Source organism: Hypomesus nipponensis, chromosome 2 (genome assembly GCF_054491055.1).
Source record: "Hypomesus nipponensis isolate SF chromosome 2, ASM5449105v1, whole genome shotgun sequence".
Taxonomy (NCBI): Eukaryota; Metazoa; Chordata; class Actinopteri; order Osmeriformes; family Osmeridae; genus Hypomesus; species Hypomesus nipponensis.
In genome coordinates, this window is record NC_140362.1 from 11,708,016 (window position 1) to 11,726,344 (window position 18,329).

Consider the following 18,329-nt stretch of genomic DNA (forward strand, 5'->3'; position numbering starts at 1 on the left):
CTACAATGAACTTTTGAATTCTGAACTTTTTATTCAAGTAAGCTTTAAAGTTACAAAAAACAGGGTAAAACAAAGAATCCAATTCAACCACGCTAACAGAATGTGGAGATATTATTACAGATGGATAAGTACATATCGTGGGGCTGACAACCTTCCATGACATTCCTCAAGAGGTTAAGAAATGGTCTAGTCCAAATAAACCGATCATACACACAGTATTGAATTCATATTCCTGAGTACAGGATACCCTTTTTGACCATTGGAACAACAAGCAGAGGCCCCACTGTAGTAAGAATAATGGTTTCCCATGAAGGGGGAGTATGCCAGATTACTGTGACATTGAAGTAAGAGGCCCCTACACTCCAAATATCCATACATATTTAAAGAACTTGCATTCACTGATGTTCTACCCAGTCCTGTTTGATTATGGTACATAAAGTTTTGTACATAAACTAATCCACTTGATTTAAATTGCACTCAAGATTACATCCTGCAATCTCAAAGAGCCTGCAGCTACATCTGACCATAGCCGCGGGAACATATTTTATTGAAGGGGGGGGCTTAATGTTGCTGGACGGTGCCACGGTGGATTTTCATGTCATATCATTTTAAATTCTCGTGCTGTCAGCAGGGGGTGCTGCAGCACCCTCAGCACCCCTAGTTCCTGCGGCCATGCGTCTGACCCATCTTCAAGGGGTGTGGCTGTGTCGTAGATGACAACAAAACACAACAGAAATGGCTGCCACAACCGAAAGAGAAAAAGCAACCTGCTCTGTGCATTCCATATCTTTTTAGCACAGGGTACAATCTAGCAAGAGTGAAACAAACGAAGAGGGAAGACAGATGAGGTTCTGTCATTTCTGGGCTCTTTCTCCTGTCTCTGGGTCCACACCACTGTCCAGCTCTGTTGACAAAGTGTGAATGACATTTTGGTCATATGTACAATGAATGTGTTTTAAAAGAAGTTTACAGTTGGTTAAGAAGGTTGATACAATGAATGTTTAATCAACTCCATTTGGTAGAGATGCCATTTGCAGTTTTATGACACCTAAAGAAGAATGTTCTGGGGGGGTTCAGGGCCATCAGCTGGGTAGTGCTGGTGGACTGGATTCTTCCGGTTCCATTCTAGAATGCTAGATGGAGCTGTATGGAATTGTCTTTGTGTTATTGTCTTAAGTTTGTGTGTGTAAATGATGTCAACATTATTGTGTTTACGTCATACGTCAAAAAAACATTAACTCTTCACCCGACTTCAGCTTAAACGATTGATTCTCTCAAAAACTTCCACGGCAGAAGTCAACACTTGTCAATCAACATAGTTTGCCAATAAAGTGTAACTTGAGGTTTGGACTACACGTATATTTTATTATTTACTCTGTGCACCTGTGTAGCTAACTTATGACGTGTGTGAGGGAGAGAACATTGAAATATATCTTACCCATACTAGACTCACTGTTGGGAGGTGTGAGGTTAGGTAGCAGGGACCTCGGGGTGAGGCCGGAGGAGCCATTGGCTCTCATGGCCCCTATTTTAGGGGAAGGGCCTTGGACGATGTCCTCCATATCCATAGCTACACTCAGAGAACACAAACAGAAAAAGGGAGTGTTTAGTCAAATGAGAAGTACACAATACACAGTTGTTTTTAAACTTCCTAGTATCAAACTCTGCTTCACTTCCTTAAAAATAAGTGAAACCAATGCCTCCGTTGTCACCCAATCACGTGTCTGAACTGAGTTGATCCAGGACGTCAGTTACATTTCTTTCAGCCAGTGCTCATCCCAATCACCTGTTCTGTTTTCCTTCATCTGGTCTTATTTCCCTGTCCTTGTAAATTGGTGCCAGGCAAAAGCTGTGAACTCACCAACAGGACCTTGCAAATGTTGATGACGGTAAAGTGCTTGATAGGTTGGAACGGGGGGGAGGGGCTCCCCACTGATGGTGATGATGGGTTGGTCACTAGATGCAGAAATGGGGTGCTCACTGTAGTCAGTCCAGAGCACCCCACTATTAACAGAAGATGTTGCTGTCACATCTGTTTAAAGACATAGGTCAAGTTAACTGGCGTTAGAATGCCTTCCTGTGTCTCAGTAACCTAAAGAGCCTGACTGTCCGCAGTCCATCATTTGCACAGATTAGCATGAACTTGATTGAACTGAATAAAATGACCTGGTTAGCTCATTGTTTCAGATGGATGCTGAAAAAGATGGCGGTCAATAGGTTTTATATTAACGGAGCTGCAGGTGATGATCGTAAATCTGTCAAATGTGTAAGAGGGTTTGTTATTTTGTACTCCAACACAACGAGAAGTGTCAAACAAAGTAGGCTATGGTAAAACAAAAGAGCCCATTTCCCTTGTGGTGCAGATACTGAGATAATTTGTCTGACTACCAGTCCTGAAAGACCAGTAGGCCTTTTGTGCCAGCACCACAACTAATTACTTTGTTATGGCAATGCTGGCCTGCCCTTAAACCTCTAATAACCTTTAATAACTAACACTAAATAATGCATAGACAATCAACAATAGGCTACTCCTACACAATTTCTACTTCTCGATATTTCTTTTTGATCAGGTAAAATACTTCTCATTTCAACGTTGACAATGGCTTAAGACAATAAGGTAGACCATTAGGTAAGGTCGACATCATAGGCTGCAATATGAAAAAACTGGCGAGACAATTCCCTCGACATTTCACGCACCAGCCGAGTGTGCAATTATTTCTTTATCCAGCGTATGGATAAAAAACTTACCAAGAACTTTCTGTTTGGTCAACCTCAAAACTTGTTAAAAAGTATATATAGGCTAAATAAATATGCAGGACTATGCGAAATCACCCTATATAAAATTGCTATAAGCCAGTCTTACCATAACACCTGTTTTTTCTCAATTTTCGGAAAGGACAATTCTCTTTGATTCGTAGTAAACACGCGCCGTGCTTCCTTCTTGCAGGGATGGTTGTCATAATTTGTTTTCTTCAGCAATAACCTCAGTTTGGTTGGAGGGTGTATGTTGAATTCCGAGTAGTCTTTCAAATGCGTAGTTGTTATCGTGAGTAGTCTACCTCCGAACTAACACTTCTCCGTGGGTTTTCGCTCTTGCGCACTGGGCACCGAAGCGCAATTCAGGTGGATGTTTTTTCTTCCCTCCGACCGATACTATCTCCCTGCGACAGACATTACCCGTTTCTCAAGTTTGCGTGACGTCACTTTACCAGTTCACCTAAAGTAGTAGGGTGTTACGTAATTTTATTCCCAGATGGATAAAATTGTTGCCAAAAGTGCAATGAAACAATTAAGTGTCACGTACATAGCCTACATTAATTATGAGTCTTATGGAGAAAAAAAATCCTGGCTATTAATCCATTCATGCTACGAGGGGATAACCTACAACAAATTGTACACGGAAAAAGCCGAAAACTAAAAGACGGAAGAAGGAATCATTTTATTGGGCTTTATCCAAAATCCAAAACACAGGGCGAACAGGACACTGACAGGAAGGAACTAAACAACTATACAAACTTTCAGACTGATGTAGATTATTTATGGTCACTGAAGCGTTTGGGATTACAAAAATATAAAATGCATAGCGAAGGTCAAGAAATAACACAGATATTTCATATACACTAAAATCTGCTTAATACATTTGCATTCAGAAATGTGGAATTTCATGGTGAAGAAATAGTTCCCAGAGATATTAATATAAACATAGCTATACATTCTAAAACACTAGACTAGTAGTTATTGTTGGGAAATGTTTACTTTTGAAGTAAGAGAAAAATAATATTGCTTATTTATTTTCATGTATTTCAGTTACTCAAAGAAAAAGCATTATTCTCATTCTTTAATGTGTCAAAAGACTGAGTACTTGCATTATACAATGTCTATGTCAAGTCTTTTGTTACTGTACATAAAAAGGGTTAATTAATGTCACAGCTTGACCACTTTTGCATACAATACAGGGATTGACTTGTAAACTATTCTTGATTGACAGATTATTCTAACCAATTATCTGTAATATTGCAACACAAGATTCAGTACCATTATAACATCTGATACTGTATTATACAGACAAACTTACTAACATGATCCAAGACACCTACGCTATCTGTAGAATCTTTCAGGAACCTTAGTTTCAGAAACAGTTTTTTGGATCCTGTCAAAACTTCCCCAAGTGGCACAATTTTGAGTGAAACCACAAACTGTTGTCTTGCATTGACATTACAACATTAACCCAAGCTACTTGGTTCCACATGAGCCAAAATCTCTTTTGTGAAGCATTGCCTAACCTAACTGATGCCAACAGGTTAACTTTTAACTTATTGATCTCTTGGAAAGCCCTCTATAGGTCACAATCTATTTGTCACAATGGAAGTGTATGATAAAAATAAAACCTCCAAATCCAGGTTTGTATCATCCTATCCTTTTTCCATGCTAGATTTCACAGCCATGTCTCTTCTCTGTTTCATTCACACCCTACTTCCTCTTTTGGTCATGGAAAGACACTCTCCCTGTTCCTACCATTCTTTACCTTTCTTACCCATCTCTTCTCTCTCCCTCCCTCTCCCTCCCCCCCCATCCTCCTATCCCCAGAATCTCTGGCGAGGGGATGAGGGTGACTCGTCGGATACATGGGCTTCCTGGGCAAAGATGGTGCCTTTTGCATCCATGGCAAAGATGAAGTACAAGTTGGCACCCAGCATTGCCACGGTGGGCAAAAAGGACAGTCCGAAACCAAAGCCCCGTATGCTGCTGCCAAGGGCAGCTGCCGCCCAGTACACCAGCCTGCAGGGGCACAGAGATGTGGTTACATGTCTGCTGCTTACTCAATACGATTCACCTGCTGTGGATCTAGGGAAGCGCCATTCAGTCAGACATTCATATCAAACCCACGCAGGAGAGTTCAATGGACAATTATCGAACAATGACTTGTCATTGGTCCCTTTAAAATAGATTTTTGACGTTTCTTTACCTTCCGAAAGCGAAAATGATGGTAAGCAGCGGCACCAGTTTGAGCAGATCCTGGCTAAGGTAGGGCGCCATGACAGCCAGCTGCAGGAAGTAGATCAGGAAGAGGGAGATGGAGTCGTCCACGAAGCGGCGGTGCACGCCCACCTCCCTGGCCTCCAACTCGCCGTCACACAGAGGCTTTACCGCACCCAGGCGCAGCCGACTCACGCCCAGCACCAGCCAACCTGGGGGGAGAAACAGTAGGGTTGGTATATGCCGGGTAGTCTCTAAAACTAGTTTTTTCTCCAATGTTCTTGAACAGAACTTCTGTTGTACTTTTTGTTTACAGTTGGAATTTCATGGGAAAAAAAACAAAATATAGGAAACTCATTTGCAGGTACTGAAAGAGGAAGAATTCCCCAGAGATATGAAAAAAAGGAGGTGAAGCAGAAGCCACTGGTACTTCCTACATACCCAGTACGATGGGAACCACAGCAAAAACGGAACAGCGCAGGGTGTACACAAGTCTGAGGGGGGAGCTGTTGAGCAGCGGGGCGTCAAAGGGGAGGAAGACGTACCCCCCCCACACCAGCAGGGGGAAGATCAGGGCAGCCGTGGACACAGACACACCCATCTTCAGAGAGTCTCTGTTGCAACAACCACTCCCCCCTGGAGAGAGAGAGGGGCAAAGAGAGAGGTTGGCGCAATCCAAAGGCCTTTTTTATCAACTGTGAAACAGGTCTAACAGGTTAAGGGTATACGGTGCACAAAACAATGTTAGGAGGATGGAAAGACACGTTTGTCTTTAGCATGGGTTACAATACAACATAGAAATGAAGGAAAGTTACTGAGTGAGTGTATGAGGTGTGCCTTCCTGCCTTCTAACGACAGCAAAACCACTGATGAACAGCTAGAACAATCAGGAGTGGTGAGGGAGTCGGGCTAGTAATCAGAAGGTTGCTGGATCGATTCCCCGCCGTACAAAATGACGTTGTGTCCTTGGGCAAGGCACTTCACCCTACTTGCCTCGGGGGGAATGTCCCTGTACTTACTGTAAGTCGCTCTGGATAAGAGCGTCTGCTAAATGACAATGTAAATGTAACAATACACTTCTGGTCCTTGATTATCTGCTGTACAGCATTATTTGTCGATTTGAATCAACACATCTGATTTATGAATAAATGAAGTGTGAAAGGTGTTTTTGTGGTGCCTACATTTCGGGGAGGCTTCCTCTATGGCCCAGTCCTGGTAGTAAACATCTGGTGGGGTTCCATGGGGACCGAGGAACGGCGTTTTTGTCGTCTCACCATTCCAGAACGTCTCACTTTCTCTGGGAGAGACCGGGTCACTGGAGGAGTGCAAGATGGTGATGGCCGGATTGAAGACCTGCGCAGCCTTTGCGGGCAAAGAGTTCATTCCTCCTTCCCCCTCCTCGTCTTCCACGTCAATCTCCAGCTGTCCCTTCTCCCCCCTCTGTCTCGGCGTCTCCGTCTCCAGCCACGCTTCCGGCGCTCGGGCCCTGTCTGGGCCCCCTCCCAGCTCGCTCTCCGTCCTGCTCTCGCCGCCGTGGAGGGAGAGACACTCCGACCGCAGGCTCCTGCACTCTCCCTCGCCGCCCGCGTTCTCTTTCTCGGTCACCTCGCTTCCGTTGTCCCTCCCCTTTTCAGAGTCTCGGTCCTCCCGCCACTGGAGTGTGGCTGGCTCAAATTTTGCAGAGCTGACCATCTCCTCCTCCTCTCTCTCCATCTTTTTCTCAGGATCCATCTCTTTCGGCCAGGGTACCTCTGCGCTCCATGCAAGGCCTTTGAATGATGCCTCGTTAAGTAGCTCCAGGTTTGAAGGTAGGAACTCAGACATTGGTTTAGCACCCAACGTTCAAACAGGTTGTTTGTCTAGTGGCTCTGGTAGTCTACGCAGTCTTGGTTGAGTTTCAATATCTATGGTCACATTATATTCCTTTGTTCTTCCTGCCAGTGTAAATCTTTAGTAGTTTTGCCTTGACCAGTGAAAGTTTCAGTTCAGATATGCATGACTGATGGATTCCTGTGTCATCCCCTGCAGAGCCCAATAAAGGAAAGCATGTTAACAAATCATACCTCCCTCTAGATAATAATCATATCTTGAGAGGGCTAGCAACTTAGTATTGCCTGATTGGGGCACTGATGTCGCTGCCATGCTCTAACAATAAGCAAGTACAATAGGATATATATACATAAATAAAAGAATGAATACGTTAACTTAATCAAGACATTTCCTCCTTGCAAGTTGCTCTGAACAAAAGCGTTTGCTACTCAATAAAAATGTAAATATACCATCACATTGCCCCCCCCAAAGAGAAAAGTCAAGCGTAAGATGGAATTGAAACTAACTTAAACCCTTAAACAGTCCATATTGTTTTCTTGTAACTTGTGAACTACATGTTCTTATGATTCTTCACTTTGGCACTTATTTTGGTTTTTTTCCACAATATATGCTCACGTTTTGGCTACCCGCAATGTTTGGGACTATCTCGTAGCTATGATCAGTGACCTATGCACTTTTGTAAAGCTTTCTCTTGGAAGTCGCTTTGGATAAAAGCGTCTGCCTATTAATAAATGTATAGTAAAGAACGACAGCTTAACTCCGCCTTGAACATTCCTTGCAACCTGTGCGCATGTCGGAGATATATAAGGCCGCATTTACGCCCGACTTAAAATTCTAACATGATTTAAAACTGAGTCGACAGGCCCATTTCCAATGTATAAAAAATGTATTTTTAAAACGATATTTTCGCTCGTAAATAAATATTATCCTTTTTAATAATCTATAAAGGTACTAAAAAACAACACGGAAGATGACAGCGTTCGCTAAAACATTTGACTTACGAACGGTAACTGGGCCTACTCTCTAAATTTACGAACTAAACCCACTTCCCATTTGACTAAAATAATATATACTCACTTTCAGTCCGTATTTAATTCGTGTTCTGACAGTTCGCAGGCCTATGTACAGCCGAAAGTTTTTCCACTTCAATTGTTGTTTAACTTTTTTTCCCTTGGGGGTGGAATATCAGGTGTGGTCATGCAGGTAAATCATTAAAGGGGAGTTGTTGTTCTTAAAGGGCACGAGCTGAGACGCCTACACTTGATCATAGATTTTGAACTGAAAACTGAGACTTAGGCTGACATATCATGGCTGTATGAAAATACATGCACGATAATATGACCATTGTTATTTTGGGCTCTAGAAATGAAATGCTCTGTAGTAGACGTTTGGAATGCTGAACTATACATCGAGATCATTGGCCTGGTGTGGAGTTGTCAGTGCACAACTTCAGCCATACACATATGGAATTGAAACTCAACTTAAACCCTTAAACTGTACTCAACTGCTGTTTATTCATTGTACCGCTAGAGATCGCAAGAGGATTTGAAATATTACTGAAAGGCACAATGATGGATGTCAGATTCAGACAGTAACGTTGCATTTGCACAGGAACAGTAGGGCTCGTGTTTGTTTACAGTTTTGAAATTAGATGCAATTGAAAGAAATGACTATTGGCTCCAGGCTATCTTGATCCATTTATAACGATAACAGTGCAAATAGGCCCACACACATAATTGGAGAAAGGGCCCCCCAAAACAGACTTTTGTAGCCTAATATGATGTGCCAGTTTGGGCCTGTTCTCTTAATATTATTATAACATTATTCGGACTGTTAAGGCAGAAACCCACCTTATTGCGCGCTCCTGTGTATGTGTGTGTTAGTGTGTGCGCGCGCGCGTTTGTGCATCCACAGGCTAAACGCGAAATGAAAATCGAGGGAGTTGTTGAACCAGTCTTTCAACTCCAGTACTCGACCACACAAATCGGGAAAGTCGACGCGCAGTGTGACAGTAATATAACAGTCGTCTTTATCGCATTTTAAAATCTGAGTTGGCATGAGGACATATTAACGATTACACTAAGGCAACAGACTTGTATTTATGGATGGAAAAAAGCATCTGCCGGGTTTCACACAAACAGTGCAGTCTGCTACATGGGCATAGTTTAGCCAACAGTAGTCTACATTGCAAAACGACTCAAGGCCAAAGAAAAGCGATTTTGACATTCTTTTTATATTTGGGTGAGTAACCAGATTTTTATGCGTGAACCTGCTAGCCAAATGTATGATGCATTAATCGTAGCGATCATGTTCAAGATGTAGCCTAACTGGGGATCATCGTGAATAGTGAAGATAAATAGTTCAGTTATTGTCCATTGTATGTGGAGCTTACAATTATTTCTCCGTTGATATAATTTCGGGTTGCAATTAAAAAGCCAATTCACACAAAAATGTATTGTACCTAACTTGACACATTGTCAATATTTCACAACTTTAAATATTTTATAAACAGCATATGATTTGACATGACAATATTCCCATCCAACATTTAAATTTTTACTTGAAATCCATTGATGTCGTCATGAACGGTTACTACAGCTGACTGTTGAGAAGTAATGAGTCAGGAATTCTTTGGCAGAAAATACTCTTTAAAAAAATAAATAAAGTCTCCTTCCTGATTTCCTGTTTGCTCTAATAAGCACATTCTCTTCCCACATGTAATTACTGCATTTGCTTCTCTGAATTAATGAACCAAATTACTCTCCCTTTCTTCTTCAAGCCTATCACACTGACTTGATGATCACATGCCTGATCATATTCATAATTACATCATCATTTAACTCTCTCTTTCACTCTCGCTCACTGTGTCATCAGGTGCACAGTTCCACATCGACACAAAGACCCACTGTCTCTCGGGATATGTTTCCATGCTCAAGCTTTCTATTCATTAGGGGCTTCTGGGAAATGGACATCCAAATAGCATGTAATATATTGATGCATTGACATGCATATAGTATAGTAACTATGCATAGTTTAGTAACTCAAAATTCATGAATGCATGTGAGAACACCCACACTTGGCATTTCGGCAACTCTTCCCCCATGGATGAGCAGTTAAAATAAACATCACTTTGTTACACACATGCATGCACCCAGGCAGACTTGCATCCATGCATGTAGACCAGCAGACAGAAATAGACACAAACCTACATAGGCTATGCACAGGTGAGCACACACACACTGACACACACAAGCAAACACACCCAGAAACACACACACACACACATAAGATAGAGACAACACAATAAGTAGGCCTATACGGTATGTGCTTATGGGATCGCATGACTAGGCAGCTCACGATTGATTTGTTCCAGATGAGGGGCTGTAAAGTCACACATGTGCAAACTGTTTGTATACTGTGTAGTGGTGTTTCATAGTCTTGCCAGATACACAGGGCTGCTTGTGATGAGCGCCAAACAAACAGAGAACGCCGCTCCACAATTGTGCAAGAGCATGTGTGTACTCGACTCACACGCATGCTTAATCAAATTCAGAGAGTTTGAATATGTGTTGTGGCAAAGCAGAGAGCCAGGGTATGTGTTTGTCTGACAGTGAGTTTGGGGGTCGCTCATTGACAACTGACTAATGCGGCCTGTGCAAATATTTACAGTTACAGAGCATGCCATATCTCATCAGGATAAGCACGCTACGCTGTGTGTGTGTGTGGGGGTGGGGGGGTTATTGTAGAATCCACCAGCCTTCATGATGTAACATGCTTCAGGAACTATATCTAATGGTCATGAACTGTAAAATGAAAAATAATAATAATTTGGGTTGAGTTAGAACTTTTTCTAATGTGAATTGTTTTGGAATGATGTTGAGTAGAGATTTCCAGTGTGGGTCTTCACAGACTATGTTTATTGAGCAACATCACAACCACACCCAAATCCCACACACTCACTCTAGCACTATTACCTAAACCGGAATGTGCTATGGAAATGACCATTGCTGTTGTGGATTCAATCATCCCTGCCTGCCTTTGTTTAACTAATCTGTGTTAGTACAGGACACAGACACACACATTCACTCACATCAAAGGCATACCAAGAAGGAAACGGGGGTGGGGGTTTACTTGAGAGATACAAATCTGGGTTCTGTTGTTCACACTGCAGTGGGTGACCATGTTTGTGGTAGTAACTTTAAAAGTCTCACTGTCGGGGTTGTAAGTGCACATTGTTTCCATGTTTGTGTCTGTGATTGAGTGAGAGAGAATTTGTGCCAGAGAGAGACAAGGTTTGAGGGTGCACCCTCATGTTTCACTTTTCAATCGAATCAGACGTTGTTGAAGGATGTGACATGATAGGGGTGCAAGACTGTGTACACCACTGGCATGCGAATATGCTCTGCAACTGTGCTTTTTGAGTTATGATCACAATGGCAATTCCTCCTCTGTCTCACCTTTTAAAGGCTGCAGATGCTGTGCTGTCTTGCCTTTTTCCAAATGAAATACATCTGTTTATCACAGATGTTTAACACTGTCTCATCATCCCTGGTTTTTCTAATCCCCTGTTTCACCTCGCACAGAATGCAGTAGCTGTGGACGGAGACGAGAAACAGAGACAGAGAGAGGGAGGGAGGCACGAAGGAGGCGAAGAGATACGGCATGGCTCAGTTTAAACTACAGAACGTAGAGGATTTCTATGAGATCGGGGAAGTGCTTGGAAGGTGAGTTAAGAAGTATAAAAGCTGACTGATTTGGTACAGAGTATACGTATGGATATCACTGATGTAGTAATGTTTTGGAAACATGCACGCACAGGCTCTAATCAATAAGGCTCCTTCCTTTCTAACACCGGGTTGAAACATGTTGGTCAAATTCCAGCAGTTGGGTTCTGTCCTGCAGCCTGCTCTCAGACAAGGTGGAACTCTCTCCCAGGAAGTGCAATCGAAGGTTAAAGGCCAACATAGCCATCACTTCCCTGAAGCTCATTCTTAACTGTAATAAGTGCGGAAGTTTCACAATAAAGCAGACAAACGACACTTTGTGTGTTGCAGGCTAGTAGACCTAATGTCACAGAAAACCTGAAAACCATGGTACAAATTTGACCGTAATCTACTATTTTCAGGGTGGATTGTGACTTGAAAGTGAAGATATCTCTTTATAAACAGGGACAGGAAACGATAACAACTTCTACTCTTCTTTCATCTCTTCTTCTTCGACCTTCCCTTCTACCCTCTGTGCCGCCCCCTCTCTCTGGGTATAGTGGACACTTTGGGCAGGTGCGCGCGGTGCGGGAGCGCTCCTCGGGCGTCCGCTGGGCGGGCAAGTTCCTGAAGCTGCGGCGAAGCGCCAGCAGCCGCCTGGGACTGGAGAGGCGGAGCGTGGAGCGCGAGGTGGAGATCCTGCAGGCGCTGCAGCACGTCAACATCATGGCCCTGAAGGACGTGTTCGAGAGCCGCGTCGAGGTGGTGCTCGTCGTGGAGCTGTGAGTGGAGTGGAGTGGAGGGGGGAGAGGAGGGGGAGGGAAGGGAGGACGGCCGGGAAGGAAGGAGAAAGAGAGAGAGAAAGAGAGGGAGAAAGAGAGAGAGAAGAGGAGGAAGAGAGAAGAGAGGGGGGGAGATAGGAAAGGAGGGGTAGGGGAGGACGGGCGGGAAGGGAGGAGAAAGAAAGAGAGAAAGAGAGAGAGATAGGAGGGGAAGAGAGGAGGGAGAGAGAGGAGAGGAGGGAGAGAGAGGAGGGGGAAAGAGGAGGATGAGGAAGACGCAGAAAAAATGCTATGTTCTGAATGTCTACAAGATTTTCTGTCATCACATAGTATTTCACAAGAACGCACACAGGACTGCAACTCAACAGCTCCAGCAGACAACATGTGGTGGAATCAACGAAGTTGTTGTATTTGCTTCGATCAGATACAAAGTTAGCTGCGGCGGAGATGGAAAATAGTTGTGCTTTCGACCACTCCCACTGTCCTGTTTAAAGGGAACACAATGAGAAGCAGTTGAGCCTGCCAGCATGTTTAATCCTCCATCTATCGTTACCATCAGTAATCTAATATTCACACATCATTCTATACTGGGGCTCACAGTCTATTAATACAGAAGGGGCATGGGACTAATGGCATACGAATGCACACACTCATGTAGAGTCACCCACACAGACACACACACACACACAAATCTGCCGTGATATGAGTCAGTGTGTTTGTGTTCACTCCTTGTGTTGTCTTGTGTAAAACTGTGAGTGTCTAATGTGTGTGTGGATGAGAGATCAGAGTGAAAAAGATTTTCACGGGAAAGAATGCAAACTGTTGTAAATCATTCCCAAATGTGGAGGTAATGGCTTTTTAATGAAAGGAGGACCAGGAGGAGGGAGGAGAGCCCTATCGTAGACCAGGGATTGGTAAATACTATTAAGGGGTGGGCCAGGCAACAGAGTTAACAGTCTAACCTCTACACAATCTATGTAGATGTTTAACTTGTAGATATAATTCTATTTATCTTCCTCTGAATATAAAACCTTTAACGTGCCTGTCTGGATTGATCTCTGGCCCAGGTTCTACGTTTGGATCCTTTATGGATCAGTGCCTAGACAGAGACAGGGGCGTTGTTAATATCCAGGGGTTTGCAGCACTGGCTGTAGAGTGTGGTGTTGGTAAGCTGGTATCAAGCTTTCCCGAAGGGGTCACCAATAAATGGGTCTTGGTCAAATAGACACTGTACGTACCATGCATTCTTGTTTGTGACAACACGATCCCTCTTTTTTGTTCTTCCTCTGCATCCACACTCTCCACCTCATGTCTTATTCCCCTTATCTGCCTGTTTTTACTTCACGACTGCTGTCTGTCTCTTCCTTCTCTTTCAACCCTCCCTCTCTCCATTGACCTCTCTTTCGCCCCCACTCTTTCACTCCTCTCTTTCTACCCTCCCTTGCTCTCTCTTTCTCTCTCTTTTGCCTCTCGTTTCCTCCCTCTCTTTCTCTTCCTCCAGTATCTGTGGTGGGGAGCTGTTTGATTTCATAGCTGAGAAGGAGAACCTGTCAGAGGAGGAGGCCATTGAGTTCCTGAAGCAAATCCTCAAGGGAGTCGGCTACATGCACAGCAAACACATCGCCCACTTTGACCTTAAGGTGAGAGTGACACACTCACAAACACACGCACACACACACACATACTAATGCACACAAATAGCTAAGATAAAGAGGGGAAGAGGAAGTAGGAAAGATAAAGAGTATCCCCTTCTGCGTTGGTGTTTAAAAAAAAAAAAGAAATCGTGTTTGAGGTATTTTCTGCAGCTGGTTTGGTCCTCTGTATACAGCCAGAGAACATAATGCTGGCGGACAAGACGGTCCCCCACCCCCACATCAAGATTATTGACTTTGGACTGGCCCAACGCCTCACACAGGGAGAAGAATACAAGAGCCTCTGTGGAACTCCTCAGTATATTGGTAAGTGGAATGAACTGTCGCCAAATACTCACAGTTTCTTTTTAGTGTGTGTGAGAGTGATTGTGTGATAGTGTGTGTGTGTGTTTGTCTGTCCCTGTGTCATAGTTTTAATTTAGCAAGGGCCTTTCGCAACCTGCTGACAACACGTTGTCATAGAGACATGCAAAGAGGTAATGGTGTTGGTTATGGACAGGATATGACATCAGAGCCTGTTGTCATATCTTGCATAGCTTGCTGGGGGGTAGTGTCAGATGTGTGTGGCTAGGTGAGAAGTTTCCACATGCTTGGCAGCAGGCAGGAAATGCTGAGAGAAGCCAAGCTCGTCACAAGACTAACATTGTCTCAATGGATCGATGCATCTACCTGCCTGCTTGTGTTTGACTGCCTGTCAGTTGAGTTACGTGTATGTCTTTCTATGCCAGGCAAAAAAAATAAGGATTCGACAGTGAAAGCCAAGACACTGAGGATGTGTCTGTTCTGTACCTGCACTGTGATGAGCTGAGGTGTAAACTGAGACTATGAATATATGTCTCTCTCACTCTTTCACTTCCTCTCGTTCTTTTCACAAATATTGTAAAACACTTAAATGTGAGGATGTATTTATAGACCACCATCTCGCTTTCTCTCACTTCCTCTTTCTTTCACTCTCGCAGCCCCGGAGGTGATCAACTATGAAGCCCTTAGTGAGGCAGCTGATATGTGGTACGCGTATTCATCCTTTTTAAATTCTCAATCCAATGTGACTTTGTCAGAGCAGTATTTGATTACAACTCAAAATGTTCTTTATGAATGCAGTGCACTCAACTTTTTTTCTGCTTTTGTTTGCCACAGGAGCATTGGTGTTATAACGTACACATTGTGAGTATGACATGAAAATGGTACCTATAAATTCTATTGGTCCATGTTTTGCTCGCCACATCGTAGCACAAAGCTGGAAATGTCCTGTGTTGCAGGTTGAGTGGCATGTCCCCATTCCAAGGAGACACAGACGAGGAGACGCTAGTCAACATCGTGGGGATGATCTACGAGTTTGAAGATCAGTATTTCAGCCAAACCAGTGTCATGGCCAAAGACTTTATTGAGAAGCTGCTCATTAAGGACCCAATGTAATCAACCATTCACTCCCATTTTGACGTTATCAGTGGGGTTACAATGTGTTGTTGCTTTGTGAAGAATAGTCCTCCATGCTACAATATGTTCAGCGTGGTAACATGTCACTGTAAAGGGAAAGAGTAATAAGTCAATATTATACTATTTCACACTGTTATTTTAGAATATGTCTTTTGTTAGCTTAAAGTAAAGTTGTCTTTCCAACAGAGAGAGAATGACGGCAGATGAATGTTTACTACACCCCTGGATAAAGGTGAGAGAAAAGATCCCCATACACAATACACCAATGTGGATGACATATAGTATTTCAATGAACAGCTGTAAAAATGTAGTATTGTTGCATCACGTGGAAGTTGCATCACAGCCCTAGTAGAATAACCACACTCGGATCCTCAACTATGTGCTTTCAGCCACTGACACGCAAACAAGCTGCCAACCGAAGCCGCTCGTCCATCAACATGAAGAATTTCAAGAAGTTCAACGCCAAGAGGAAGTGGAAGGTGAGTCACTGAAGCGGCGCCTCTTTTTGATACCTGTGAAAAATGCTCCCTGTTGCCTCAGGGTTCTTCTGAGATGCAGAGGGCTGATTCAGACAGCAGTAAATCAAGCATTTTCTCTCCCTACGGAGTCCCATGGTGTTGATGCGGTGGTGACTGAAGGAGCTGCAGCTCCACCACCAGGCTTTTGTTGGGACTTCAAAAAGTCACATTTTCTCTCTTTGTCCCTCTTTCCCCCTCTCCATTTCTCTGTAGATGTCTTACAACATGGTGTGGGCTTGCAACAGACTATGTCGCCTGAAGCTACTTTGTAAGACGAGAGCCCAGGAGGACGATGACTTGGTGAGAGGTGGGGTTGACACGCAGGAAAATATAGAGGGATGTCTAGTCCACAATCAAAGTCGCTGTACTAGAATATACTTGTATGAATCCTCAGGTCAACCATTTTAAGTTGCCAGTATCGTGATTACTTTTTAAATTCAAGTGCATGGTAGTTGTTTGCCTGTTGCTAAAGTGTGGGTGATTATGCGAGTGTGTGTGTTTGTGATGGGAGTTCTTATCCTTATTCCCCTCCCCCACCAGAGAAAGTGTGAGAGTGATCAGGAAGACACGGAGACCAAGCCTGCCTCAATGATTCGCCGAAGACTTAGCAGCAGTTCCTAAAGCCACCCATCAGAGGGTGCCAAAGCACAAACATGTGCAATGAGAGTCGAAGGGCTGACTTTTAGTACCTCACTTTCTGAAGGGACAGGAGCAAATCGAGTGATGCACAAAAATCAGCACAGTCATTGAAAATTGCAGGACTGACTGCAGGATTGATTCCTTGTAAAGGTGAATGTGCTGACAAAGTTAGTGTTTGGCTTAAATATACAGAATTGAGATTGCATACGAAGGTTGCTGGCTATAGAATATGTTCTATATGTTAGAAAAATGCATAGTTTTTTGAATTACTTTTGTGTGGGTGTTTACCTCATTATGAATCAAATTACAATGCATAGGATCAAGGATTGAGGCATTCTAGACTGATAAATAGATAAGAAGCATGCTGTTATCTAGCAATAACTGTAGTTGTAGTAGTAGAAGACTACTAGAAGATATTAGAGGATTGTAGCAATTTAAGTATTTTGTCAGTTAGTGCCTTTCTGAACTGTAACAGAACAACTACTAAAAGTATTTAAATATTTCTTAATTTGAAACCTGTCAGGTAAACCGAATGCCTTACATAAGAACCAAATCCAAACCTGAGATTTGTGTGCCAACCCTTTTTCACTGACTGTGGGTTGAAGTGGAAATAATGGTGCTGTTATTGTAGCCAAGCCTTCTTTTGGTCCAAAGTAACATTTCTTATACCATTTCAACCCTTTCAGAAAACATTTGTGTTTACACAATTGAATAACTCAAACTACATCTCTCAATCAATCAGGCTTACCTTTGTTCATACAATTTTACATAAACCATTCTCAATTTCCTAATTTTCTTAATACAATCCACACTCGTCTTAACCAGTGATGCCTCACAAATGTGTTACAGCCCTAAAACCTCACCTGAAGAACCTTACAAAATACAAGTGTGGTGGTTTACACAAAAAGTCATGTTTACCCTGAAGACATATTAGATAATACCCAATTGCTCTGAAAGTACCAAGTCAATGAAAGGAATATTTAAGACGAGTTCAAGACAAAATCAACGTCTTTATTACATATGTAAGGTGCAGGTGTCTGATACACTCAAGTTGAATATCACAGAACACTGAACAATGAATACAGAAAATCATGGGAGTATATGGTATCACAATATGGTAGGATACACAATGATTAGCATAGCCTTTGCAGGCACAGAGAAAGACCTGTGTCATCTTACAAAGGCCTAACTTGGTTGTGCAAGCCTAAGTAAACAGCATAATGACAGTTTATCAATGCAACAAATACAATATTTATCAAATACAAAAAACATTATTAATATATTATTAATAGATTTCTCTTCTGGACATAACCAAGGGTTGTGTGCTTATGAGCTTAGTGTTGCAAGGTATAAATCAACATGTTTATTATATTCAGAACATTTCAAACAGTGTAAAGTAATCATTATCTTTAATTGTTGTTAAATGATCAGTGGTTTAAGGAGAGACCTCATTAGCCCATACAAATGATTACTTTATCAACCATAGTTGCACATTTTGTTGCTGCAGAGTATGATGGCGGTATTCATAACATGTTGTTTACATACATCTTATACATTTCTCATGTAGCTTTCTTAAACTTTGCTTGAAAGTGTTATTTCTTTGTTGGGCAAAGGCCAATTAGCTAATTGTCTCATTTTAAATGTCTGGGGAGGGGGGGTAAAGCCATAAGTCCCATTGTGTCACCGTTGTGGTTCTGAATGTCCAAGACTGACCAGTGACCACTATCAGTTTTCATAGTTGTTTGAATTTTGTGATATATTATTAAAGAAAACTTTATTAGCACAAAAAAA

At 42.6% G+C, this 18,329-nt stretch overlaps 3 protein-coding genes across 4 annotated transcripts; 1 reads left to right on the forward strand and 2 right to left on the reverse strand.

Moving 5' to 3' along the window:
* Nucleotides 1-11: 11 nt before the first annotated feature.
* Nucleotides 12-3,169, reverse strand: LOC146300791 (uncharacterized). 2 transcript variants are annotated; one of them, XM_084706193.1, is made up of 4 exons: nucleotides 2,864-3,169; nucleotides 1,862-2,032; nucleotides 1,439-1,570; nucleotides 12-904 (listed from the first exon to the last, which is right to left on the reverse strand). In XM_084706193.1, the coding sequence occupies exons 1-4, from the start codon at nucleotides 2,958-2,960 to the stop codon at nucleotides 855-857; spliced, it is 450 nt and encodes a 149-aa protein (XP_084562319.1). In that variant the 5' UTR covers nucleotides 2,961-3,169; the 3' UTR covers nucleotides 12-854. The 2 variants fall into 2 exon arrangements, 1 of the variants encoding a protein (XP_084562319.1); XR_014766716.1 differs by lacking the exon at nucleotides 1,862-2,032.
* Nucleotides 3,170-4,573: 1,404 nt separating this feature from the next.
* tmem79b (transmembrane protein 79b) lies at nucleotides 4,574-8,111 on the reverse strand. Its single transcript, XM_084669662.1, has 5 exons — nucleotides 7,885-8,111; nucleotides 6,159-6,999; nucleotides 5,419-5,613; nucleotides 4,967-5,189; nucleotides 4,574-4,779 (listed from the first exon to the last, which is right to left on the reverse strand). Exons 2-5 carry the CDS (start codon nucleotides 6,799-6,801, stop codon nucleotides 4,578-4,580), a joined length of 1,263 nt encoding a protein of 420 aa, XP_084525788.1. The 5' UTR covers nucleotides 6,802-6,999; nucleotides 7,885-8,111; the 3' UTR covers nucleotides 4,574-4,577.
* Nucleotides 8,112-8,734: 623 nt separating this feature from the next.
* Nucleotides 8,735-18,329, forward strand: LOC146300793 (death-associated protein kinase 2-like). The gene is made up of 12 exons (XM_084706207.1): nucleotides 8,735-9,048; nucleotides 11,391-11,531; nucleotides 12,071-12,292; nucleotides 13,794-13,932; nucleotides 14,121-14,250; nucleotides 14,904-14,952; nucleotides 15,082-15,108; nucleotides 15,204-15,356; nucleotides 15,568-15,613; nucleotides 15,771-15,860; nucleotides 16,113-16,199; nucleotides 16,440-18,329. The coding sequence occupies exons 2-12, from the start codon at nucleotides 11,470-11,472 to the stop codon at nucleotides 16,518-16,520; spliced, it is 1,086 nt and encodes a 361-aa protein (XP_084562333.1). The 5' UTR covers nucleotides 8,735-9,048; nucleotides 11,391-11,469; the 3' UTR covers nucleotides 16,521-18,329.

Coding starts and splice junctions, on each gene's coding strand:
- LOC146300791 (XM_084706193.1), bottom strand. CDS start 2,960: ATGACAACCATCCCTGCAAGAAGGAAGCACGGCGCGTGTTTACTACGA. Junction 2,033..2,863: donor GAGAAAAAACAGGTGTTATG/GTAAGACTGGCT, acceptor GTCTTTAAACAG/ATGTGACAGCAACATCTTCT. Junction 1,571..1,861: donor ACATTTGCAAGGTCCTGTTG/GTGAGTTCACAG, acceptor CTCTGAGTGTAG/CTATGGATATGGAGGACATC.
- tmem79b (XM_084669662.1), bottom strand. CDS start 6,801: ATGTCTGAGTTCCTACCTTCAAACCTGGAGCTACTTAACGAGGCATCA. Junction 5,614..6,158: donor AGAGGAAGCCTCCCCGAAAT/GTAGGCACCACA, acceptor CTCTCTCTCCAG/GGGGGAGTGGTTGTTGCAAC. Junction 4,780..4,966: donor ATCATTTTCGCTTTCGGAAG/GTAAAGAAACGT, acceptor GTGCCCCTGCAG/GCTGGTGTACTGGGCGGCAG.
- LOC146300793 (XM_084706207.1), top strand. CDS start 11,470: ATGGCTCAGTTTAAACTACAGAACGTAGAGGATTTCTATGAGATCGGG. Junction 15,109..15,203: donor GGTGTTATAACGTACACATT/GTGAGTATGACA, acceptor CCTGTGTTGCAG/GTTGAGTGGCATGTCCCCAT. Junction 15,614..15,770: donor TACTACACCCCTGGATAAAG/GTGAGAGAAAAG, acceptor ATGTGCTTTCAG/CCACTGACACGCAAACAAGC.